At 39.5% G+C, this 27,902-nt stretch overlaps 1 protein-coding gene across 3 annotated transcripts in view; it reads right to left on the reverse strand.

The window, feature by feature from the left end:
• FXR1 (FMR1 autosomal homolog 1) overlaps window positions 1-26,916 on the reverse strand; it is a 38,659-nt gene extending 11,743 nt beyond the window's left edge. The window contains exons 1-9 of one of the 3 annotated variants that reach the window (XM_065674497.1): window positions 26,650-26,916; window positions 16,244-16,296; window positions 11,977-12,070; window positions 10,962-11,033; window positions 8,114-8,262; window positions 7,597-7,690; window positions 6,624-6,740; window positions 6,354-6,524; window positions 1,086-1,164 (exon numbers count right to left, since the gene is read on the reverse strand). In XM_065674497.1, coding sequence (XP_065530569.1) covers window positions 1,086-1,164; window positions 6,354-6,524; window positions 6,624-6,740; window positions 7,597-7,690; window positions 8,114-8,262; window positions 10,962-11,033; window positions 11,977-12,070; window positions 16,244-16,296; window positions 26,650-26,700 — 880 coding nt within the window. In that variant the 5' untranslated portion in view covers window positions 26,701-26,916. The remainder of the gene's footprint in view (window positions 1-1,085; window positions 1,165-6,353; window positions 6,525-6,623; window positions 6,741-7,596; window positions 7,691-8,113; window positions 8,263-10,961; window positions 11,034-11,976; window positions 12,071-16,243; window positions 16,297-26,649) is intronic. The other 2 variants (XM_065674496.1, XM_065674499.1) reach the window with 2 other exon arrangements.
• Window positions 26,917-27,902: the final 986 nt, after the last annotated feature.

Consider the following 27,902-nt stretch of genomic DNA (forward strand, 5'->3'; position numbering starts at 1 on the left):
AGGTAAGTGATCCTATACAAACTAGCAATTAATTTGCCAAGCATGAAAACAAGCTTTATCATTAGGCAGATGAGAGAATTAGAGTTGCATCAGATAAATAATTTGCAGAAGTCCTATTAAAAAGACCCAAACTAACAAACCAACAAAACCCTACATCTTAACTTGCTCAAGCAGTAAAACTTTGAAAGTCTAATTTTCAGGAGTTTGCACATAAATTGTTTAAATTACATAGTCTATAATATGCAAGCTCCAAGCCCAAACCCATAGGAGGTTAAAGCACAAGTTTTAATTTCTCCTTTGGATAAACCAAGTGCTGAATCAGGTACAACACTTGCACTCTTAATACTGCCTTCATGCCTGCACTGCCTGGGAGATGGTAATGTCAAGCAGCCAGATCCACTGTAACAAGCAGACTAGGAGAAGGAGGGAAATGGAAAATGCACCCTGGGAAGACCGGACTAGGGGAGGCATATTTTATTTTCAAAGGGAATAAGACAAACCTCACCTTTAGGCAGATTATGATATAGAAGATACCATAATATGCACTTACAAGTTTTGGGAAGCTATACCTTCATGAAGCTAAAGCATAGAAAAAAGCCCATTTCTAGATTCAGAATAAGGCTGGTAAGCACCACTGCTTGACATGGCAGCTCGACACCATCCAACCACAACCTCTAACCATCTCAGCCCAGGAGAGAGCAATAACATGAAGACTGTCTTGTGCCATTCTTGCGCCTCAACTGCCATATGTTCAGATTACATTTTGGAATTTAGTTCCAGCACTTCCAATTTTGCAACACCCCCCCCCCTTTTTTTTACTAGAATGTGAACTTCAAATATTACCACTGAAGTCAACACTACAAGTCTGTAATCAAACCTTCTTAAGTGCCAAAATCCCAACAAAGTCTTATCCAATAACAATATATGTAGTTTCTTAGTAATTCCCTGATACATATTGTTTTAAAAGATCAATCACTTTCTATTTGAAAGGAGAAACCAACTTTGATACTGGCATCTAAATCTTTGCAGTCATGACGATTAGGCTCCCTTCCCCCAAGTTTTCAAGTGTTAGCAGCATTACATACCAACGAGATTTCTGGGAACTTGAATAAAATCCTCCACAAATTCCAAGTAACTTCTAGCCTTTTTTACTGCATCAGCAGTCTGGAAATGAATTAAAAAAGAAGTTTATTTGTGAATATAATATGTTAAAAATAAAGCCTTGCTAAACAGCTGCAAGGCTTCAAAACATCAAACTTATTTTCAAAAAGAGAGGAATAGAGACAAGATTAATCTAACTCTGACCCATTAAAAAAGGAGTAAAATGCCCAGAGACAAAATTCATTAGCAAAGCATCAGTAATACATAGAACATTTTTTCCTTATTATTTCAAGATATTTTAAAGTATTATCTGCAATTTCTCATGAATAAACCCCAGATGTAAAATATCTCATGGCTATATCTTGAAGCAGTTTCTCATAGACATTGATAGAGGAAAAAACAGCTAATTTTACTCTTTTTCACCAAAATCAAGACAATTTTCAAATCTGGAATCCATTTATAAAACTCAGTAATTATTACAAAGATTTTGTACTGAAAAGAAAGAAATCTGTAAGTGGTCCTACCAGTGTTCACAGAAACTTCAGCTTACAAGAATACTATGTTAAAAGAAACTTTAGATCATGTATCTCATTTCAACTGACTTCACAGTGAATGAGTCGTTGCATGGCTATGACAGATGGGCAAGCCATAAAACTCTAGTTTAATCTCTGCATTTTCCTCAGAACTGCTTTGGAAGCACCCATTTTTCCTCCACAGAAACTGTGCTACCATCAGTACTGTCTGCAATGTAAATTTGTCTCACAATTTTAAACATTTTTAACATGCAATACGCTATTATCCAGAACATGCAGAAAAATGGTGAAGGAGAAGATGAATTTTAGGCTCATTTGTCTCTTGACAGTGTCTAAAGATTAGGTTACCTGATAAAGATAAGACACTTCCAAGGTTGAAGGACAAGCTCTCCACAGAACTTCACAGGCTCACTGTAAGCAGTGACTGGCTTTACAGCCTTTTCCATAAGCAAAGTGTACTGATTTCTCAGAATACGCTAAATGGAACAGCCATTACAAGCTCTCTCCTCTATGAAGTTTCTGTTCTCTTCTTCAGTATTGAAGAGGACAGAAAGAAACCAAAAAAATCAGTCACAGAACCTTTCCTATAGCAGACAGATCCATTTTGCATTCAAGTCTTAATACCAAGTACTGCTTGTAAATACATATTAATCCTCAGTGAATAAACACCGAGAAAGTGACAAAAGCAGCTACCCCTCTATGTGTGCACACACTTACAAGGCTTGCCCACCTCTATCTTCAGGAAAGATAGAGGAAGGCTACAGAAAGGTTAGGAGGCTATGTTCAGAGTACAGAGCTCAACAGGAGAACTTGCCAGCAGTCAGGCAACTGGGGATTCAGAGGAGCAACAGCACTGGTGAAAGTACTGGAGTGTATAGATAGGGCACACCAAGACTGCTTAGGGCTGGCTACAGGTACAAAGTTTTCCATTTTCTCTACAAAATTTTTCTTCTTCTGTTTCTCTCCCATCTTATACTTGACATAAAACTACGCCTGAATAACCAGCACATTCAAACACTCTTCTAACTGCAGGGAAATGGCACTAGTGCAACCTGAACTCCACAAGGGTTGCCAAAATGGTGTACTGCACTCAGAAATCTGTCCTAATCATACCACCTCTACATTGCAAGTAATATTACAACCAAGGCACTCTCCTCCCAGAATGCTGGTTTCTGGCCACAGCTCATCTACAGTATTTTTCAAGACAGACAGTGTCATTCATTAGTGGGGAGAACTTCTACAGATGTTCTCTAACAGCTTTATTATTAAGTGACAGAAATTAACTGACAGTTAATTGATGCTCTACAGGTGCTGAAACAAGAAACAAAGTTTCAAATTAGCAACAGCAGAAGTGCAGAATTAAGGAACAAGTATCAGCATCTGGTCAGTAATGTAAGATTTGATCACAGTTTCCATTTTACACTAATGCCTCAGCCCTTTCATCTACCATTTTTTAGGTAATACATGAAATAAAGAGTGCCACCAGCTCTGGCATCTTTCAATCAAATTAGGAAAGTTTCAGAAGAACAAAAAAATTATAAACCTCTACTTCTAGCAGAGATCAAAATGACAGCAAGAGAAATACAGTCAAATTAGATTTCAAGATAACAATAAAAGCAATCAAACATGGAAAACAGATGAACAGGAAGTCACTGCAGGGAGCAGAGGTTATGCTGCATACTCAAAGCAACTGCTAAATGCTACAGACTTAACACATATTAGCATTTTTTCACCTTCCACAAACTCTACAAATGGGACACGATTAACTCAAGAGTTCACAATGTCCTGCGCCTCAGAGGCACGCTTCATCGATTCTTTCCCAAATAAAGATGAAGGAACAGGGACTGCTTTCACAAAAGCAGAGTGAGAATGACAAAATAAACAACTGCAAGGAACGGGAGCTCTCAAGAGCACCCATACACGTATCTACACTTTGCCACAAGCACTGTGAATTTCTGTGCAACCTGTAGGACTCATTCACACACCAGCATGAGAAGACTACACACAAAGCTGATTTAGACAACATATTCTCAGTTCCTCCCAGTCAGTAATTCAGAAAAGGTAAAGAAATATAATTTATCTCTCTCTAAAAATTAGCATGCACATGGATTAAGACCTCAAAGGATTCCAGTTACTAGTACCTACTTTTTTAACTTTGTATTACAGTCCACATGTTTATCCATGCTCTGGTTACTTCATATAGTGGCCCATACAATCAAGCCATGTCCACATTACTATATAGATCCTTAATAGAAGGATTAAATGTGGGGTATTTTTTCAAACTCAGCATTATACCTACCATTTTTGTAGCAAGACAGTTCTAAATGAGTGTGAAATGAGAACTGTATGGCTGCAGGTTTTAGTGAAAATGCTTTGTTAACCGTCACTAGCACAGATCTAGTGGCTACACACAGGTGGAGGGCACTGTATTACAAACTGTGGATCTGTCTCAGGAGTTTCACACCAGTTTCTGAGACAAGGTTTCAAAAGTCTCTTCAAAGTCTTGGAAGTTCTTTTAGACCTTCCCAAACATAAAAATAAAACTACCTGTGGGAATCATTTGATAAAGTTTTATCCCCATGCAGATAAAGACAAAGTCCTCCCAAGTCACAGTAGAGAACATGCTGTTTCCATGGTGATAACAAGTCTTTCTTCAAGAAAAGAAAACACTTACTAGTCTCCTATGAAACTGACCTAATGAAAGCTCCAAAGGGAAAAAAAGAGTTTTCTTGTTTTCTCCAAAGGGAAAATAAGAATTAACAGTCTCCTGAAAAAGCCAGGATAGACAGGCTCTTGCTCTCCCTCTGTCCAAAGGGATGGTTATCATACAGTTAAGTACCTTCAAAATGGTGCAAGAAGCACAAAGCTGAAGTGAAGAACTGCACAAGAATTGAATGCAATTCAATTTTGCCTGTAATGAAGTTCTAAGAGAAACTTTTCTATTTCTGATATAACTGTCCCTCTCTGAGGAAGGAGAAGATCTCAGACAACGATTCACTGTCCAAGCTCTGAAGTTCGCAGTACTGTTCTATCAAGTAGCAGTTCAGGCAGAAGGGAAGGGTCCTGAAACCAAAGTGGTCTTGACCAGACACTAGAAAAGCATGAGCAGCATCCTGTACAATTTAACTTCCTTCTAATCATACAGACTTCCAATGCCCTTAAAAATTTTTACCTTTGTTCCTTCCCCTCACAGATTCTGGCCCTGAGACTGAACTTTTATTTGTATAAAAAATATTAGCTACGGAGTTCCTCGGACCATGACTACAATGTCAAGGACACTGGACCACTACTCCCACATATGTCAGCCTAAAATTGTCTGCCCATGCATGCAGCCATTAGGGCCTGGCTGCTTGCCAACTTGAAAAGAGGCAAAAAAGAATGGACAAGTATACCCAGATTCTGAAGACCTCATCACGTGGAATATTTAGGTTGCCTGGCTTCTTTAGAAGCAGCTATCACTTCTAGGAAGAACAAGGCAGGATGTGCCTAAAGGCATTTTTATTTAGGGGCATCTGCTATTTATAATCACTGGTCTGCACTACTGTAAGAGGCTGGTGACAGTCATAACCTTTCCGCAAGTTTCGGCATCACATCCTTCATATTAAAGAGGTTGAAACTGGAATACACTAGACATTCTACTGCATTTAAACTTGTCTGAATCCTCTTCAAGAACTATGTGTAGTACTAGATCAAAGTATCTGTTGTCACCCTGATACCCTGGAAGTGTTTTAAGGTTTCCAACCCCCCCCCCAAAAAAAAAAAACAAACAAAAAAAACCCCAAAATAACCAACCCAACAGAATAAAACCACCAACGAACCCAAACAAACAAAGAACCCCCCCCCCCCCCCAAAAAAACCCAAAACAACAAACAAAAAACCAGAACTTCCTCTGACCCTGGGATCAAAACCAGGATCTACTACTGATATGCACACAGCGTAATTCAAGACCACAGATTCCTGAAAAAGAAGACAATCAAGGATTTCTAAAAGTGTTAACACCAGAGACTCAGGTGTTAGTGACACCTATGGAGCTGGTAACATGGGGAAAAAACCCTCAAAAACTGTTCTGACAATGCCCTGGTGACTACTGCCTCCTACATGGATCACTGTTTTGGTCTAAACACCAGGAACATCTTAAGGCACTTGGGAGATTTAAAGCACACCAGATAAGAGTCATACAAATGGAATTAACTTTGAGCAAAACAGTATTATATTGCCAAAGCCAGCACTAAACTGCCAAAACGAAAAGGGTTAGAAGCAGCAGATAGAGGCTTTAACACATTTGTCTAGGTCAGAGGAGCAGACAACACACAGCAACACACACATAAACTAGAAAGGGGGGTAGGGAGACAATTAGCAAGAATGGCATACACATCTGAAGGGGGGCAGAAAAGGGGAATGAAAAAAATATCTACAATCAAGTAAAGTACCAGCAATACTTCCCCTAGGTTAACCGAGATGTACAGTGCAGTTGTTACAGAATTTGTGCAACAGCACATGGAGTGATTAGGACAGTACACATCATTGCAGCGGTGGCCCCTGTAAGAAGTCTTGTATTTCAAATACACTTAGTACAAGCTCCCATACTGTGAACATCTATATAGACACTCAGACAACTATCATCTATTTCCAGTTCTTAGCTCATAAATACACCTCTCACCACTTAAAGCAGATACAGAGCAAAATGCTCACCAGATTCATAAAAAGTTTCCCCCTTACCTCTCCATAGATTCTGAAAGTACCAGTATTCTCCTCAAGTTCAATGGCAGTAACTCCTGGAACCTTTCTGGCTTGTTGTATGTTACTGCCATGTGTTCCTATAGCAAGTCCCATTAAATCTTCTCTGACTACAAATTCCTCGTGAAATGCTGCAGCAAGCTGCTTTGTGCACTGAAGGGAAAACAAAGTAAGATTCATCCACATGCACTCCATGTGACATACAGTTGTGTGCTCAGTTTCAAGTAATAAGAATTACAAGCTATGGCTTACTTCTAAGTGTTTTGTAGCTTCTTCATTTCTCGACATGAGCATAAGTTTGGTACGAATGCTACGCAAATGCATGTCACTCAGTATATTCACTCTCTTCACTGTTGCTTCACTGGCAGACTATAGAAGAGAAAGAGCATTAAATTTCATTTTTTAAGTCAGTTCACATTTAGCGGATAAATCAGTAGCCAGTTTAAACTAAATCATACACATGATCTATATTTCCAACACTTACACAGACATTATTCTTCCTCAAAACAAAGCACAAGAAACTCAGCACCATCTCCACAAACCAACAATTTCCTGTTCTCACACAGCATATTTTATTCTGAAGATTTTGCTGCTGGATAAAATGGTGACTCTTTCCCCTTGATGATCCCCCCCAAAAATAAATATTCTACCATACATATGTTACTCACTGTCTGAATGACACAGCTATAAAGATAAGCAAGGAAAATCTTAGAGCGCAAGGTTCAAACAGAAAAGATTAAGTAAACAGAACTCTGAAGAGAAATTAATGCTGGAAAAATTCTACATAGTAAGAGAAAACCATCACAGAAACATCTAAGCGAACAAATTCTTAAAGGCTATGCTAAACTGGTGCAGTTCTTCACATGGAAACCCAGCTGTAGGTGGAAGCGCACAGGATAATACAGTACAGGGTGAAAGCTACTGCTCCAGAGCAAAGGAATGTAGAGTTAGCTTTGAGCCACCTCCACAAATCAGTGAAACGTCACTCAGTCATAAAAACAAGACTGAAAGCTGCTTCCAAATTTAGGCTGTATGCAATGCAGTATTTGTAGCCCTCCCAAAAGGCCTACCCCCAAAGATTAAGGGTAGACATATATACTTATATTAGATTTCTCACTATTTACATAACTTGACAAGCAAAACCTTTTTCCATACAGATACACAGCTGGCTATATATGTCCCATAAATGAAAATTCATGCAACATTTACACAAATAATAACTTACCAGTATTATTAGTTGAGCAGTTTCAGCATGATAAAAAATTCTACATGCTCCCACAGCTTTCTTGAAATCTTTATGTGCATTTTCATTAGCACACCTAAGGAGACAGTAAGATTATTATTTCGATAAGCTGCATCTAAACCGAAGGTGTACTATTAAAAATATTTCAGACGACTTCAGAAATTGGAAAATTCCCATTCTCCTTAACATGGTTGCAGAGGTTATTTCTCTGTGAAGCCAGTGTGCTTATTTGGCAAGTCTCAGTATCAGAGGCTCCCGGTGAGCTTATCACCTGTACAAGCCTAAAGCAAGACCTGAAGCTCCCATCTCAGAACTTGCTTTTCTGTCCTCACCCCAAAGGCTCAGATTCCAGTCAGTAGTTTCTAAGCCAGCTACTGCAGTGTCACAGCCACCATCAAGTTTCTCATGGACCTGTACACTCGTTTCAAATATAAGCCAAGCAGGGGTCCTCCCCTGCAAATACAGTAAATGCCTTATTAAAAGGTGCAGAGCTACTCACGCATCTCGCAGATCTTCAGGAACATCCACTGTGCACTTGAAAAACGTGTTCTTTTTGACAGTTTTATTTTGATTCACAGGTCGGAGTCGTTCATAGGTGACAATTTCATTGTAAGTGGCATCACAAGCAGCATATTCAATGACATAAAACTACGGAAGAATGTAATTTTTAACTTAAATAAGGAGCAAAGACATAGTAACATTACCAGCATTGCCAAGAAAGTACAAGACAAATACATAAAATAAAACATAAATCTGAGTTGATGCAATACTACAGTTCTACACAAATGAACCTGGACATACTTCAGTACCCATTTGATACCTCTGTGAGACCAGAGCACCGTATCAATGTAATTTCAGTCCCCAACAAAAGCATCCTTGATTTGCTTCATGCCCATTCCTCTTCAAATTCGTAATTTAGTCCAGTTCAAATTCCAAAGTTCAAAGTATTTGCTAGAGCTCTAATTCTAAAATATACCTAATAGAAAAGCAAATTTAAGTCGTTCTTCACAGAAATATCTGCTCTGCCAACAGCTCAAACACCCCCCCAAAAAAAACAAAAACCACAAAGCAAAAACCCAAAACCACCAAAACAACAACAAAAAAACCCCCACAAAATACCCCCAACAAACCACAACCCCCCAAAAGCACCACAACAAACCCCGATACATTGATACAATGAACAAACTACCTGTTTATCATGTAAGATCAAAATGAAAATAAAGTCAATGTTTTTGATACACACTATCCCAAACTGAGGAAGCCAAGAGAATTAAGAAGATTCAACAGCCACCGATAACCTACTCCTACACTTTCATTTAACACACACAAGCATAAAGAAGCTTGTGTGCACAGTATCCGCGAAGCCCAGCTTTGTATTAGGGATTCAGCCTTGTCCTACTCTCCTTTCCAGCTATATGCAATTTAGGAGTACAGCAGTACTTTCTTCTTTTCCTCCCTGAAAACTGGGATCTGGTTTTGTTAACACAATTTACTCAAGTATCAGGAAAAAGTAAATCACTAAGGTCAAGACATACCTTCCCACCTGCTATTTTCCAATTTTAAGTTCAAGTTTAGCTTAGGTATAGAATCACAGAACCACAGTGGTTTGTATTAGGAAAAGACCTTAAGATAATCCAATTCTAACACCCCTGCCGTGGGCAGGGACACCTCACGCTAGACTACATTGTCCAATGCTCTGTCCATCCTGGCCTTGAACACTGCCAGGAATGAAGCATTTACCACTTACTTCTTTGGACAACTTGTTCCAGTGCCTCATCACCCTCACAGTAAAGAACTTACATCTATTCCTTAAATCTGATCTGAATTTTTGCTGTTTAAATTTAAGCCCATTACCCCTTGTCCTATCGTTACAGTGGTTGATGAAGAGTACCTCCCCAGCATCCTTGCAGGCCCCCTTCAGATATTGGAAGGCTGCTATGAGGTCTCCACAATGCTTCTTTTCTCCAGGCTTAAGAGCCCCAATTATCATCCTAATCATATAAAGCTGCTTTGAAACTTATCACAAGACAAGCAATAATAATAATGAAAAATAAATACCAGACTAAATTTAAGAGAACTACCAATATATGCTTAAAAAGATCAGCTGCTATAGTTAGATAATTCTGATTATCAGAACTATCACAAACCTAACAATCATTAGACATACGGGTTATTTGTGAATTTCATATTTGAAGGGAAAAAATGAGTATTTTTTCCCCAATGAACCATGTTAAAAACTGTACAAAGAAGCCAGAATTGAACTGTGAGAGGTTTTGTGGGGGGACAATTGCATAAACCAGATAATTTGGCAAGGCTGTATAAAGACACCAGTCATCTAAGAACAATTCCCCCCCCCCCCCCATCAAAATACTCAAAAATTAAGATATGGATACAATGGAATTTAAATTCAGAATTTAAAAAAATTTCTCTTCAGGCTTTTCTCTGAAATAAGCAGCATCAAAAGGTAACTGATGGTAAAATTCCATTCCTGTGACATACAAGAGAAGCAGATTAGCCCCAAATGTCTCCTTTTCTCTCATTGTCTTAACAAGCTGTTCATCCCAAGATCAAGACACTGATAACTGTTTACCTTGCCCCTACAGAACTCAAAAGCAGCTACTATTTGTTGTCAGTTTTTTAAAATCGTATCAGAAATAGGACATTTTTTTCCTTAACTCTGTTTACTTTCAATTTAGTAATCTAATACAGAAAAAGCATCAAAAGACAGTATCTTTCCTACTATTAAGTTAAATACTCTTGCTGTCATTTAAAAAAGTAAAGCTTTAATAAGACTATGGACACTGCCATAGCTCTATTTAAGTGTCTGAATCTACAAGTTACTCTGCAGCTGCAACTAACATTCGACAGGAAAATTTAAACTTTGACCTACGTATAAAGCAAACCAACGAACCACTGTCTTTCCGCTACACTCAGTAGAAACACACAAAAAAGAACCAAAAGCAGTACACAGATAGCTACAGTATGCTTAATTTATGAAGTTTAAAAATACTTCAACCACAGGTGAAGTGCAATGCTTTACTTAATTTTTAGCACCAAGTTCAAGTCACAAAGTAGGTTTGTTAGAAGCCCTGTTCTTCTGCATGCATACAGTCCCCCAAGCAATTAAACTACTAATTACGGAAGCAACTTGCTCAGCTATAAAAACACAACCTCTCAGCTGTGTAATGCAGCATCAGTCATTGCAAAGTGATCTCAGGTTACAACTCTGTTTTGTCACAGTTTTGTACTTGTAGTACCACCGTCACAGTTCTTTCACCACAAAGCCCTTTCATATTTACTTTATTTAACACAACAGCATGAAATCAGTACGTTTTAAAATGATTTACCTCTCCTTTCATCATTCGAACTTTTGCCAGCCACCAGCCACAGGGCTCTTGGTCATTTGCTCGAGAGTAAACCTGAAAATGAAAACAGTAAGAAACATTGAAAGCACATATACATTTCACTTTGCCAGCACAAACAATGAAGAATGAACATTGCAACTTGTTCAATTTTCATTAAAATGGCATGGTATTCTCCACAAAATTAACTTTTATATTAATTACCCAGGCATGTGCTTCTCGCATAACTTTTTATTATTTTGCACTATGAGGATGATTGTGACAGATTTCATTTGCATACATTACTGGTAATTCAACAGAAATTTCTAGAGGAAATCTTGGCTCAACACTTATTCTGGAATACTTCCTCACTAACTTCAAACATCTTCTTCACACTGAAGGTTCACACATAAAAGTAACTCAACAATTAAGACTTCTGTTTTGTCCTTGCTTGCTTGACATATCTAGGGCTACTGAAATGAACTAAGTTACCATATGACTACATATTCAATTTTTAACAAACTCTACCAAGTTAATGCAAGATCAGATACAGAACAGATGACTTTTGAAACTAAGTTTCATTTTCTCCTTACAGACTTGGCCTTATAGAACAGGCCAAAGTAATTTGCATGCAGACTAAATGAGAAACTTTGCAGAAGCAAGGAGATAAAAAGTAATCCTTTACATTTAACCTCTCACAAGGACAACAAATAGCAGGTACTTAAAATAAAAAAATTAAAAACAACCCAAAACAAACCAGCACCTGTACTACACTGTTGAAGAAATAACTAGCCAGTACCTATAAAGGAATCCTAAATAAGCCCATTACTTTAAGAACAAGTAAAATAAAAAGCAGAACTTACATTAATTACTAAAGATACTACACTGACAGACTAATAGAACCATTACTGGAGACACGCTCCATTTTAAATCTTTACTTTGGTAACATACTTACAATTGCCATCGCTGCTCTAATGGACTATCAATTACCTATCAGGAGAGCTCATTAGGACAAACTCACCTCCACTTCATCTCCTTCACCAATTTCTTTCTTGATATCAGGGGGTGGTGGTAATCTGACTTCATTAAAGGGTACCTGGCGCTCTGGTTGCCAACTGGAAGTTGAAGAAGAGACATTACGCATTATTTCTTGATTTTTCCGGTCATTTTCTCACTTTTGTTTTAGAACCCAGAGTTCTCACTCACGCTATCCATATAATCAAGCCTGTTTCCTCATACGCAAGCTTTATACACAAAGGAGCAATTCTGTCAACAAAAATAATATCTGGGAAGTTATTTATTGACAAAATTTTTAAATTAACTGAAAACTCTTAACTTGACTGGGTTCACTAAATAGCTTTCATAAAACCTTAGTAAAAAGATTGTTAGATGATTTACATGTCTACTGTTCAAATCTTAACACCTTTATACAGACATAAGCTTATCTTTGCAAGGCAAAAGGGTTCATCCATTTTACCCAGGTCATAAGGGTATCTTTGCACGGGGTTCATCCAATTCTTCACCTTTCAACATTTCAACTGCTTACCATGAATGTTTTAAGTGTGTCACGACAATCTGATTCTGATTGTTAACAAAATTTTACATTTCTACCCACAAACCTGTACTTTTTATAATATTGAGGCATCTGGCATCCAGATGCAGTTAAAAACATATCTTTATATCTGCTTATCAGTAACAATTATTACTAGGCATATAAAACTTAAATTTTACCTTCCTGTACCTAAAGGCTATTTCTTTTACTGTAGCTAGCTCTACAAAGCATTTTACTTGTAGAAGGGTGTATTTTAGGCACATTTTGCAAAGACTAGTGGAGCAATTCACATCCTCTGTGTTCTCCTGTAATTCCTTTTCCTTCTATTCTGTAAATGTCACAGGACACCATCAGCTGTTCCTCACTTCTGAAGTCAGAAACCCATCAAAGACTACACAGGTTAAAATAAAACCAGGGGAAAAAACACCCCCCAAAGAAACATACTAATTTAGAGTATCTGAGGGACTTTGACAATATCTATTAAAGCATTTTGATGTCCAGCATTTATGCCGATCTTGAAGTTCACATCAGGTACAGACAGCATCCAGAACCAACCTGAAATAAGGATTACTGCAAGTAATTGGTGTTGCTTACTTCCAATACATACAGACATAGCAGCCTACATTAGTGGAACAAGTCTCAGCGTTAAGAGCAATGGGTGTTCTCTACAGGACAGAAACATTTGTGTTTCCTCTGAAGACAGCTTATGCTCAAGTACCTCACTTAATAAAAAATGTGACGTATCCATATAGCTTTGCTCTAGCCATCATTATACACTATTTTTCTTTTAGCTATAGCGCAACTTTGAAAAACAAGAAAAACCTATGAAGACTGCGGATAGCTTCTGTTGAAGTTGGAAGGTATTTTGGCCATAAAAGGTTATTTAAATCTCACTCTATTTCTCAGAAATGGTGAACGAGGCTGGCAAAAATCACCTGTAGTTCAGTTGCCCTTGTTGCAACAGTAATGGTCAAACCTCAGGGTTTGGCCCTTTCTTTCCCCTTTCCTGCATTTGTGAAGTTATTACTCTCACAGATGCAACGGCTAATAGTAAGACTTGACAAAATGTATTCCTTTAATTATTCAATTATATTTACATAACTGACGTTACGTAAAACTTCAGTTTAGAAGCAGAATGTAATAATCATAACTGAACAACAGGATCAAAAATGTTGCAACCTCAAATGAGCTGCTTAAAATTCTCTTGAGAATTTCAACTGTGGCTTGTAGTTAAAGATGGTGCAAATAGGAGTGCAAATAAAGTTATGAACTGCCCACAATGACATTGAAAAGATTTTGTACCTTCAATAAAATCTGCTTGAAGTTGTAGTAGGCTGAATTTGGTTCCATCTCTAATCATCTAAAGGAGATGCATCCACTACAAGTAGATGAATAATGACTTACCCCTATCAGCTGCAAAATGTTTTGGGTTTTTTTAATAAAATAGTGGAAAAGCGGACAAAAGGCTCAGTTCTCCAAATATGAGGAGCCAAAGGTTTGATGTCAAAAAAGACCAAAACTGAAGAAATGACATCTAACTGGCTACAAATTACCTACTAAGAGGTTCTGACAGAACTTACGCCTAATGGATTATCCCAAATATCTGGCATAAATTACACAGAAAAGGGAGCTGCTTGCTTCTTACAAGAGAGGTCTTTCTTTCAATATGGCTGCTTCAAACTCCCATGGTCTATATGAAATTGCACCTAAAGATCCATTTTTCTGTTTTACACTGTAATAGAAGTTTCCAGTTCCTGAGGCTTCTGCACTCCTTCTCACCTGCTTACCTGCAAAAAATGTCTCTTAAAAGAACCTCTGGGCAGATGTCCTTGATCAACTACTGCTATGGCCACAAAATCATCATCAGTCTGTGCTAGTACTCCAACTTTGGCAACCTTACAATAGTTGTAACTAAAGACTGGTTAACAAGAGAAGAAAATGCAAACTGACCATTTTAGACTGCCTTTAGCAGAGTTGATGTTTTAACTTGGTTAGTGCTGATCACTATCTAACAGAATGATGCACACAGGACACAGCACTTTCACCAGCTTCGGTTATGCTAAAGCCTTAATGAATTTAACTTGGTAAACATAGTAATTTTTCAGATTTACATTACAGAATAATTTGACTAGAAACATTTACACACTTCCTGGTAAGATATATTTTTCGTCAAAACACTATGTACGTTGTAGCTCACTGTTTTTGGAACATGCCTGCTTCTGACAGACTTTCTGTAAAACACATGGATACTAAGCACTAGAAACAATTAGATTCCTGCTGTGAACCATAGGCACTTCTTTTAGCTTACTTGGTTTCTGATGTGAAAGTATATACTTTGAGGGCAAAGAGCTTTCTACCTTGAAGAAAAACAATATGGATTTGAACACAAAACTGAAGATTTGTCATATCTCTTCAGGCCATGGACGGGATGAAATTTTGTTTGTTGCATTTTGGGGTGGGGGTATGAAAACCTAAGAGACAGTAATAACAAACTTCCATAACAACCTCAGTTAAGTGTTAGCACAGATTATGGTTGCCAACTTGTTCTCTGTTTTTCATTAAAGAAGGGCCAGAAAACAGGTTAGAAAGAAACAAAGGCTGGATTTACAGGGTAAACCCTAGGATTACTTCCCCCCTCCTGGGACTTATTTTTATATACATGCGTGTGTATATATATAGGTGTATACAGATATCTATACAGATATCTATACATGCATATACATCTACAGATGTGTACATCTATACATGTATACACACACGTATATATGTATGTGTGTGTGCATACATATATATACACACACACACCCCCTAGGATTATATATTCAGGATTATAAAACACGGTTTATAAACACAAACTCACACACTCCCTACTATTACCTTTATTACCCAGCAATCTTTCTTGAAGAAAGGCTCAAAGACTAACCTACAGCTTGGCACTAGCAGAGTTTTGTAACAATTTTCACATCAAAAGCTGACGCATTTTTAGGATCTCCACCTAACAACTGAAAGGGAAACAGGAAAGAGGATGTAGCTCCCGAAATAATCTTCTAGGTAATCCATGGTGTTATCAGTCTGAACACTGAACAACAGGTATTCATTTATACTTTATCAGCCCATGGATTATCTTTGGCTTGCCACTACAAGTTCCTAGTAGGACTGCTGTGATTATATATTAAATGAAAAGCGGCTCATGGATAATTCTTTCTCCAGATTAGCACTCATTTCCCACCAAAAAAAAAAATAAAAAAAAAAAAATCTATCTTTAGGCTAGATATGCACATGTTTTAGTTAAAAAGAAAAAGCAATCACTGTCAGGATACTTCTGTTTCTCACTGGTTGAGAACACTGATCAGTATTCCTCAGATCAGACACGTAGAGAACTGTTCGTTTAACATAAGTATTTTGGTATGTTGTACCTTTTTCTGCTTTAGTATAAGAGTATCAGGTCTCTGCCACCTGACTATTTTTTTAATTAAATTTCGCTGTCACATATACAGGTATCAGTAATAATACCAGAAAATGTAAAGGATTAAGTAACTGATGAGCTGAATTCTTGGACAGTGATTCAAGAAGAGAGTTCATGGAGACTGTGAGCTATAATAGTGAACAGTGAGTCTGTACAACTGTACCTTTCTTATGAAATCTACTTCCTCTTGCTGTCAAAACCAAAAAACCCATCAAAACCAGAAAACCAAAATAAAAACCTAGCACTCAAACGATTTTTCTTAATACTTACTTGTTTTCAAATACCACTGTGAGTGAGTCCTCATGAACATCTTTGATAAATCCCTAAAACAAAAAAAGTTTTGTTGTAAGAATGCATGCACATTTAAGACAAGGCAGCAATTTCAATACAGCCTGAACCTAAGCCAAACAGCAGACCACCATTAATGCTATGGTTCCAATCCTGTAAAGTTCCAAGACACAAAGCCACTGTTCACATAAGGCTGCCGATACTCTTCACTGGCTGTTCGAAGAAATACACAGGGATGCTGTGCATTTCTTAGTGCACAGGGATTTTTAAAATGACTGCTCAAATCAAGCCAGCACATTTACAACTGAAAAATCACTATCAGAAGTTATGATTTTATCTACAGGTGTGCACAACTGTTTTATAGGAAAAAAATGAGAGAGATCTAGGCCCAGGGCCATTAGTACAACTCACCATACAATGTGAAATTGCTGTGCATAGCACGATTTGTTTTATAGGTGTTTTTAACACAAAACTTACATCCTAAAAATCTCTGGTTCCTTCAGAACAGTATGACAGCAAGTCTGGATAAAATATGGCAATACAGGCTGCCACAGAGCCAATTATAATATCTGAAGTATCAAACCGGGGACAGCATGAGGACAAATACCTGTAGGACCTCACAGGAAAACAAGGAGAATACAGTATTTCATGGGGGTTTTTGTGTCACATTATTATGATCTCAGGAACAACTGATGGGAAATCCCAACTTTCTCTTGAAAAACAGAGGTCTCTGGGGGCTCTGCTTGGTGTCAAAAAAATAAAGACAAATAACCTGACAGATACAGTTGTACTTCAGTGTCAGTACAGAAATTAACTTCCTGCATCTCTTGGTTAAGGAAGGCAAGTAGGTTGCAAAATAAATAAATAAATGCAGATAAAGAGACAGGAAAGATCTTTCAAACTAATCTCTCCTGCTTTTCCTACTGCCTGGTCTTTGCCCAAGCAGAACTCAAGGAAGACCCTGCGCTTTTAAAGGAGTAAGAGAGTTGCATAGGTATGTTAAAAGAAGTTCCAAGAAATCTGCTGAATGGTTTATACCCACTTAAGAAACTGCCAGCTGAGGAGGACAAAGAATATATCTACTGTGCAAGGAGCAGCCAGCCCACAGAGGTATCATATGTCAACTCATAAATTTTGACACAAGAGATCCCTCAATGTAACTATGGTCAGTAAAGGACCCCATACTGAGAGGTAGTTGAAAGGGCCTACATAAACAAATCTCCTTCTATCTCAACTCCTACTCAGGAAATGCTGTGAAGGCATTTGCTCAAACCCGGCTTTTCTCCTCTCTGAGGCTCACCAAAAGCCACCTGCCAGCAACACAGAAGTCTGGAGAAGAGAAGGCTGCATCAAGTCCTCATAGCAGCCTTCCAGTATCTGAAGGGGTGCTATAGGGGTGCTGGGGAGGGACTGTTCATTAGGTACTGCAGTGATAGGACAAGGGGTAACGGGGTAAAGTGATAAACTTAAAACAGGGTAAGTTTAGATTGGATACAAGGAGGAAGCTCTTTACTGTAAGGGTGGTGAGGCACTGGAATGGGCTGCCCAGGGAAGCTGTGAATGCTCCTCCATGGTGGTGTTCAAGGCCAGGCTGGACAGAGCCTTGGGTGACACAGTCTAACGGAAGGTGTCCCTGACCATGGCAGGGGCATTGGAACTAGATGATCTTAAGGTCCTTTCCAACCCTAACTATTGATTCTATGATTCTAGCAGAAAGCATACTGGCAACCCTGAACAAAGCAGGACACAGCAAACCTCTTTTTTCGAAAGGTAAAGAACTGAAATACACCTGTCATCAGGAACTTTTTGATTTCAAGGAAGTTTCTGGACACGTAAATTGGACAGGAATACTGAAGTTACCTGTAGTACTTACTTACAAAATGCTACTGCCTGAAGAGCATATTAGCTAACATCAGTGATAGAACTCTTACTAAATTTAGGATACTAATGTCCTCTTTAAACATGCTCCAGCATGGGGATGAATTAACATGGCATAAAGTGCAGATAATAAGAGTTGCTCTACTAAAATTCATTCAAACTCTGTCTAGGGACAAAACACCCAAGTCACAGCACTGTGCAACAAGTTCACACAGTCCAACATTCCACCAAATGACAACTTAACAACAGAAAGCAGTATTTACAGAAGGAGATTTACCTACTTACTATGGACAACCATTTATCTGCATTCCAAAAGTCTGTGACTCAGTATTAGTCTTTGCCTCTTTACGCTGATTTCATCACTGAATCCTACGTCTTATTTACGTTATTATATGCTCCCACGGTACTCAACACGGCAGGGGGGCAGAATATGTATTTCATTTCTAAGGTCAGCCTACAATAGCTAAAAAATTATTCTGCAGATCTGAATTCAGTTATCTTTGTTAAAAAAACAGAACTTCAGAATCAAGAGATATTCAAAATAGGGTACCATAAACCATCTGAAAAACATTTAGAACATAATGCTCTGCAGAATTTAGAAAATCCTGAATACACTGAGTAGCTGCCAGTTTCATTAGTAAGCCAAAAGAAGTGGAAAAACAGAATCCCAATCACACTGACTTTCCAAGATTTCAGACAACTGGCCCACTACTACACAAAGTCTCCTTTTCAGTGTTAATGTACAAACAGGTTTAATATTTACAACTGATTGCAAGCCAGCTTCCTGCTGAAGAGTGGGAAAGCTTAAACGGAACACTAATGCAGAGATAGGACTAGCAGCATACGAACAGCAGACACTGCACATCATCAGCTGCACAAACAGAAACACTGAACACTTCTTAATAAAATCAAAAGTACAAATTCTGATAGCCTGTACATTTTAAACTATCATGTAGGTTTCAGGAACTGCTTCACACAAGTCTTTCAGCATGCGTGCTACTCTTCCCATATGAGAATACAATGCAGATTCATGGCTGGCAGACCTGTATGCAGTAACTTGCTTGAAATTACCTGAATAGTGCTTTCAGCTAGCATTCTCAAACTCTCACTCCACAGTATTTATGTATGAGAAACACTCCAGTGTTTATCAGGTATGCACTCAGGGTCACAAATGGACATATGTAAAGCATTAAATAAAATTACATAATTCAAACAATTATGTTCTTGTGAGCCCTGAAAAAAGTCTGATCACATTCTAATTGCACAAAGAAGAGACTAATAATAGTGAAAGAGTAACATAAAATATCCCAAGTATAATTCTTCCTTCTATAACTGATTTCTCCACAGCTGTGGGTAGGAAAACTTATTTCCCATAACTCAAGCACAGGAGTCTATAAGGTATTACAGATTATATGGCTCATTTTTAAGACAGCTAGAAATAATCAGAATTCAATATAAACTTTAAATAGTTTTATAAGAAACTGTTCCACTATTGCCAAGAAATATGCCCAAAGTACCATCAAAACATTTGTCGAAAGTGAAAATTCCTACCTACTACTTTCCTACTTACAACCCTGACCTTTACTATACACGTTATCACCTGTTACAACCCCCAGATAAAAACAGAGAAATAGATGTCATGTATGTCAGGATGAGATTTAGTGTAATTTTTAAAGTATTCCAAGAGTCTATGGGTTGGGATTTTTCGGTTTTGGGTTATTTTTTTTTTGTTGTTGTTGTTTTGGTTTTTGTTTGTTTTCTGGTGGTTGGCTGTGTTTTATTTTGGCTTTTTTGGTGGTTTTAGGTTGGTTTTGTTTTTTTTTTTTTTTTAAAGCCTTTACAAAAACCTGTGACATTAAGATATCTCGCAATACCAAGCAGACTTACAATATTTACAACATCCCCTCAATATCCCAGTTTTCAACTAAGAGTTTTGAAGGAGTTCTTTATCTGTGAGGTAACCTATATAAACAGATTTTTACTCAAAGCTAGCCGTGTCTGATACTGTATCAAAACATTTTCTACTAAATTAAGCAATGATGCATCATCTTAACTTTTGCTCAAATGAACAAGGTACTCCATTACTGAAATTTATCAATGTTGCCTAAGATAGATAATGCAAATATCTAAGTTTGAAATATTCTATGTTCCTTACACGTCATTCCATGTATCCTCAATTCCGAAGAGAGGTGACGAGGCAGAGCTAACAAACCACCAAACACATCATTGACATCAAAACCACAGTGATGAATTGTGTTTTACCAGGAAGCAAGCTTACACAAAACCTGTGTTTTTACTCATACAAAACTGTTGAGGGCATGAAGAGAAGAAAAACTGACATGACTTCACCTTGCCAGACCTCCAGTTTGGACTGTCCAGATATCAGTGTCAGTCATTCGGTTTATGCTGTGAGCTGGATCTCCGCAAATCCATGTATGCCCTGCTTGCTGCAGCCAAGCTCATGAGGCAGGCAAGACACTACACTGTACTACAAGCTATTAATGTCATGCTGGCTCCCCAGGCACTTTGGTTCAGACCTGTCTCTGCCACTCACTTGGCAGAAGCCAGGCTCCCAACACCAGCACCTGTAAAATGAGGGCGTATCACTAGGACTCTTGCCTAGGTTTGGGATCAGAGATTTTGCAAACCTAACACAGGGCCACACCACTTTAAGTATGAACAAAAGGACAGGAAACTATGAATGGACCAAAATGACTACAGTTGAGACTTCATCTCACTCTTTCCTTTTTACCTGGATTTTGCTTATGGGTTTAGGATCTGCTGATAACATAAACGGATCAAGACTTACTGACATGCCCTTACAGTGAACTGTATGCCTCTGTGCGCAGAGAGACACAGACTTTTTTTTCTCTCTAAATCCAGTTCCAAGCAGAGTCACAAAATCCACGTAACAGGCAAAAGCAATCCAAGCTACCTTTTCATCCTGCTTTCTTATCTGACCACAAAGTAGGATGGCCGAATCAAAAAAATGAAATGTTAGTTTAATGGCAAACATTCTTCCCAGGATAGCCACTGAGTCACAAACACCTGCATGCTAAAAACTATATTAAGATCACCTTACCTACTACTAAGCAAATTTCAAACAGTAAACACTTTGGCATCTGGTACGATGGACTGTTTCTGAATCAGTGATATAAAGGTCAAGAAACCCATATCCAATTACCAATCCTTTTACCCCTTTCAGAAGTTAGAAAGATTAGTATTTTTAATTAACAGTCATATAACTGCTTCATGTAACAAACACATGAAATAATTATTAAGGGATGTATCACATGCTGATTCCCCTAGGAAATAATAGTAATAATAATAATAATCAAAGCAAATACAGGAAGCTTGTAAATAATCAAATCACTGGAAAAAAAACAACTTCATAGAGTACTATTTTCATTACAAGTCATTAGCTGCACCTGCTTATACAAGGAACTGATAAAAGAAAGCAGGTCTAGCTTGCCAAAACACACATTACAAATATGTATCAGGTAACAAAGAAATCCTGAACTATTATATCAATTTTAGCAATCACAGTTTAATTTATGACATTAGTGCTTACTTCCACACACAGCCATAATTATAATTTGTAAATTTAAGGGTCCTTACGACACACAGTTATGTAAGAGCTTCAGTGCTGAATCCCCTGGTTTAGGCTTAGTCATGAAAGCCTAAATGACTCGCATTACTTATACAGCTTTCTTCACATACATATTCCCAAAGGGCAAAACTTCTGAAAGATACCCTCCACTGATGATGTACATCAGCAGTCAATAATCACAGCCTGTAGCATCTCCCTTTTATCAGCCTAAAAAGGGGCAAGCAAACAGCTTAGCAACAGTAGTAACGACTACGCATACTTTCTGCACTAGTCTACACAACTTTCAAGAGATCAGGCACAACTTTAAAACATCTGAAATCTCCCACCCATTAGGTCTAGATATAATAAGTAACTGCTGACCATTGTAAGACAGCAAGATCTTTGAATAAAAAAAAAAAAAAAAAAAAAAGTCATTCCAGCTACCATGTTTCCTGGTGCAGTAACTGGGTACTGGGTACAAAAGCTGTGTAAGCTACACTCTTAATGACAGTTTCCCATCTTAATACCCACCAAGCTAAAAAACACTCAGGAGAATTCAAAGTTGTCTTCAGAGTCACTAATGAAAAAATGTAAGAAAAATTAAAACACCATTATATTTTCGTATGGATGCATAAACTTTTTCTTACACCAAATAGCTCATCATGTTTTGACGCTGTACACGTGGAGAAACACTGCACGCTTCTCTTTCATCATTTTCCCTTAGCAGTATTTTGGCTAGTCTCTACCTCGAGACTGATGCTAACTCCTACTAGCAGCACTTCAGTTAGTCCTGTTATCAGAATAACTGCACCTCTTGAAAGAGGAACATACCAAGAAGGAAACACTTCAGAACCTGTGAACTAAAATATTCACATTTTTATGTATTTTATGTGCTGGCATAATCTACACAGCTACCATTCTAGAACAGAAAGAATACAAGTGCATGCAACACACAAGTCAAGTTTTCAGCACCTCTGAGTCCCTCCAATGAAAAACACACTGGATTTTTCAGAGGACATTATATGGTGTTCAATGGTATCATTTTATTGTAAGGCCCAACCTGCTTCATGTAAACTGACATCTGAACCCACGAATAATGCTCAGAACAGGGTTCTAATCTGCATACAAGTGGGCATATGCAGGCTGAGATACTGGACAGAACACAAGCTTCTGTCTTATTCTTGCCCAGAGCTGCACAGACACCCTTCACAATTGGCAGGACCAGAGGCAATGGGCACAAACTGAAACACAGGAGATCCTGTATGAATTTGCCTAGAGCTGCAGACACCCTTCACAACTGACAGGACCAGAGGCGAAGAACACAAATATACAGGAGATCCTGTATGAATGTCAGGAAACACTATTTATTTTTACTGAGAGGGTGACTGAGTGCAGGCTGTCCAGGGAGGTTGCAGTCTCCATCCTCAGATATTCAAAAGCCATCTGGGCATGGTCCTGGGCAACGGGTTCTAGGTGGCCCTGCTTGAGTGGGGACAGGATGACCTCCCACAGTCTCTGCCAACCTCAACCATCTGTGATTCTGCGAATTACTTAATGATCTTAATGACACAGAGTACCCTCATCCTGAAAACATGGCAGTCATGTCAAGATAAGGCTGGAAGTATTCAACTTTCACTTTCTCCAACCCACTTAGGGGCCAAACAAATCCAGATATTATTTCTTCCTAATGTGAAATGGCTAAAAATAATTAAAAAATATCTAAAATCCTAAAGATAAAAAAAAAACAAAACCTGCAATCTAGCACTCACCTAGAAAGCATCAACCACTCTGCCCTCAGGAAGTCCTAGCCATACTTTTAATATATACAAATCCTTAACTATTAGGGTTCATCAACCCTGTCCATTCTCCTCTCTGTTCCACAACACAAACCTCACCTTTTTTTCAAAAGGCCATAACCACTCTGAGCCACATCAGTGCCATCTGTTCTCTAAAGGCAGTGGGTGCTCAACCTGATATATGCAAAGTCTTCTGAGCTGCAGGGAGTGGCTAAACACAGGCTCTCCCCTATACTGGTTGCAAACCTGAGATAAAATACAAGGTAAATGCTGTCCTGTTCTCTGGATTGTATTCCTTATTTAAAGGAAAAGAAAAAACAAAACCAAAACACCACAACCCCCCAGACAAACAAAAAAAAAAGACCTCAAAACCAAACAAACATTCCCCCCACCAAAAAAAAAAAAACCAAAACCAAAACATAAACTGGCTTGCAGATTTATAAATAAAAGGTTAAATTTAGGTCATAATATTTTTTGTACAGGACAGAGTATAAAAAGGTTAAGCTGGGGTGTCTGCCACAATGACAGTTACTGTCCACCAGTTTACACACCATGAAAAATATATTTAATTTTTAATGTATTTTAATAAAGAACATTATTTTCCTTACTAATTTATAACAACTATTGTGTATACCTATAAATACACATACAAAGAATTCCCTGTTAAAACTGAGTTTTACTAAAATGAAGAATTATTATAGGAACAACAGAACCTATAAAGAATGTAATTTATGATGGTCCTGTCTCTAGTAACTGAAGATCCCACTATAATGTTCCAGCAGATTTAATAACTACATTTATTCTACCACAGCTAAATTGCAGATCATATTAATAATTCATTAAAAAAATCTGACATGCAATTGTTTACACAATTATCTGGGGTTTATCCCTGTTGGCATAGCAAGATCCTTCTCATCTCATTTACTTGGAGGTATGCTGTGCTAATGAATCTGAATTCAAGCTGTTCTGAGGACAAACCTCAAATTTCACCCTATCATACAAATTTCTGCTTTCAGAAAACTTCTGCCACCTTCTTTCTATACAGTGACATGGGGCTTAGACGAGATGAACCAAATCCCGTTATCTTACAAATGCTATTATCAATGCAATGCTATCAATGTCCAAAACAGGGTACTTTCTAAATAAGACTGACACACACCCCTCCTTTGCCTCAGAAACTTTAAACAGAAAGTTACTAGTGGTGTCATGTAGTTCCAAAATGTGCATATATCCTCTGCCTACCTCAACAGTAACACTCACAAAATGGAGTCACTCATTGCATGTAGCTCACAAGAATAACCTTCTGAAATTGTGTTTGGTTTATTAGGTTTTAATTTTTTGGAGGGTTCTGTGGGGTTTTCCCTACCCCTTCACATTAACAGTGGATTACTGAATTGGGACTTTGGTCACTATGGGTCCGATCACTATAAACTCACTTTATTCACCAGGAAGATGCCGTCACTGGACTTCATCCCCATTTCATTGATCTGAAAGCCATTAATGCCACTTTTAAGTAAAATTTTTGCTTTTGTTAGTCGCTGCTCACAGGGCTAAAGCCACGTGATAGTCTTGAGCAAAGCCTGACAATTTTCACTGACTTTGATGGAGATACCATCATTGCAGATTTTAAATTTGGCTTATTGTAATAAATTCTCTGCACACAGATCCCTGAAGTCCAAGAATTCAGTACACCTTCTGAAAATCCCATTAGTCTCATGTTCCTCTTAAGCAGAGGAGGCAAGTAATCCACGGTTTATGAAGTTATCCAAGATCACAAGGTAAAAAATGGAAAGCTAAGAACAGTGCCTCCAAAATCTGGGCTTTCTAATGGGCCGGCAAAAAAAAAAAAAAAAAAAAAAAAAATCTATTTGGAGTATCCCAGTCTAAATATGAAAGATTCTGACAGTGGTTTCTGTGTGGTATTTCAAGTCCAATTAAAAATGCATCCTATTTACAAAATTAAAAATCTCCTGATTTTGGTAAAAACTTGAGAGGTTTACCTCATAAGGGGATATAGCTTACCCCATTACAGTCTTTCCTCATAACAGGATCTCTTATTGGTATCTTTTAATAGACAGCCAGTTGAAAGAACTAACTCCTGAAGTCAGCTGGTTACAATCCCTTAAACACCAACTGCCTTTACATACTGTACAATTACCACATGATTTCCAAGCCAAATCCACAGCTGCACATAGGAAATTCAGACAGAGAAAGAGGGAAAACAAAAAAAGGACCCCCTACCCCGCCCCCCCAGCATAATACTGCATGTGCAATAGCACACTGTGTATGCGGTTAGGCACAATACCTAGAGAGAGTCCCAAGATTAATACTCCCAAATCATAGCTACACTGCATGCTCTCTATACTGTCTGGAATCAGCCTTCCTGGAAAGGAAGACAGAAGGCTATTGCCATAAAAAGAGCTGGGATTCTTAAATATCTGAAGCCAGGCTTAAGGCAAAATGACTGACGGGCAACAGCTGAGAGTATATTGCATTGATCCTGTAACATCCTGACATTCCAGGAAGGGTGACGGCGAAGGAAGCTTTCTGATGACATAAATAAACTCGAAATCTTTAAGAATTATTTAAAATATTTTAGAATTATTCTTATTCTCGGCTCAGTTCAGCTCATCCCACCCAAAGCCCATACTTCGTCCAAAAATACCCTCCCCACGCCCACCCGCACTTTCCAAAATGAAGTCTGAGCGAATCCTGGTGCCGTGCATCTGCTCTCCCAAGGCCTAGCCAGCGCTCTCCCCCCCTTCGACACACGAACCTCCCCTGAGAGGAGCCCTTATCAGCCCGCCTCGTCCCCACCTTCCCCAGCCACCGCCGCCCCTCTCCATCTCCGCCGCCCCTCGGCCACCTCCACTCATGGCGAACCACCACCCCCCCGCCCCCCCTTCCGTAGCCCTCTCCCCTACCGCCCCCACCGAACCCAGATACCTTCCCCCAACGCCCTTCCCCCCCTCACCTTCCCCTCCTCCGCGGCCCGGCGCAGGGGCCTCCCCCCCCGTCGCTGCCGGCCACCCGCCTGCGCCCAGGTGCTGAAGCCGCCGGGCGGCCACCCCCCGCGCTACCCGAACCGCGCCGGGCCCGCCGCCGCACCCTCCCCGAGCCGATACCTTGTAGAAGGCCCCGTTAGAGCCGCGCACTTCCACCGTCAGCTCCTCCATGTTCAGAGCGCAAAGGACGCCGGGACGTGCTTCTAGAAACTGTCACCACGGGGGGGAGCGCTGCCGGACTCCCCCTCCCCCTCCGCCCGCTCCCCGTGGGGTGGGGGCCGCTCCGGCACCGCCCCGCCCCTCCTTCCCTCCGCGGCGAGCAGTGGGTCTGCCCACGCTGCGGGCAGCAAGGGGGGAGCTCACCCCAGGCGAAGCGGGGCGTTCCCTGCGGGTAGTGCTGCCGCCGCAGCCGTGTCCCCCCGCCGCGGCTGGCGGGAGTGGGAGGTGCCGGGTGTCGCGCGCACGCCGCCGGTGGCCGGCTCGGTGGGTGAGGGGGGTGGCCCTCCGCCCGTACTGAGGCGCAGGTGGTTCGGCAGTGTCGCCCGGGCCCCGCGGGAGCCGCCGGTTTGTGCTAATGGAGGAAGTAGCGGCGCTGGCGCTGCAGGGAGAACGCAGTGTTTTGTTTGTTTTGTCTTTGTGATTGTTTTGTTTTGTGTTGGTTTTTTTTTTTTTAAATGATTCAAAAGGCCGGGCCTTATGAGACACCTTCCGTTCCTGAGCCGCCTCAGGCGGCCTGGCGCTTCGCCCGGTGCAATCAAAATGGTGCCCGTCATTCACCCGTGCACCCTGCTTTCACGTTGGCGTTATTCTGCTGCCTTTGTCCCGCCCGTGCTCCGGCCTGCCTTGTGAGGCGGGAGCTCCCCCTTTCCGCGCTCGATCACACGCCAGCGGCTCCTTGCCACGGGCCTGGCGACGTTTCGAATCGCTCATCGGAAGCCTGCCCTTTCTTCCTGCGTGTACTGCTGCAAAGAGGAAAAGACAAAACATTGTAGAATGACTTTGCTATTCGATGACCCTCACAACACAACAGTTCCCGTTTTTGCTATGAGGTCAATGTTCACATAAGCTTAGTCATGCAGAGCTTGATGAAAGGCCTGTATCTTTGCCAAATTACATATGTATTTTTTTTCAGTAGAGTCAAATATCAATAACAGTACTTTCAAATGCCCTTTCTACTGATCTTTCGTATTAGGCATCAGCCCCAAATGAAGAGGAGGACATTGTGGTATTTTACCCATCAAATGTTCTCATTTTTAATTTTTTCCACGCTAATCTCCCATTGCAGCTTTTTTGCCAGTGTTAGCCATGTCTGTCAGAGGGATTTTGGATAATGCAAGCCTAAAAGTTTTGGGAAAGCTAGATACTGAGCAAAT

The sequence above is a fragment of the Lathamus discolor genome, chromosome 3 (assembly GCF_037157495.1).
Source record: "Lathamus discolor isolate bLatDis1 chromosome 3, bLatDis1.hap1, whole genome shotgun sequence".
NCBI lineage: Eukaryota > Metazoa > Chordata > Aves > Psittaciformes > Psittacidae > Lathamus > Lathamus discolor.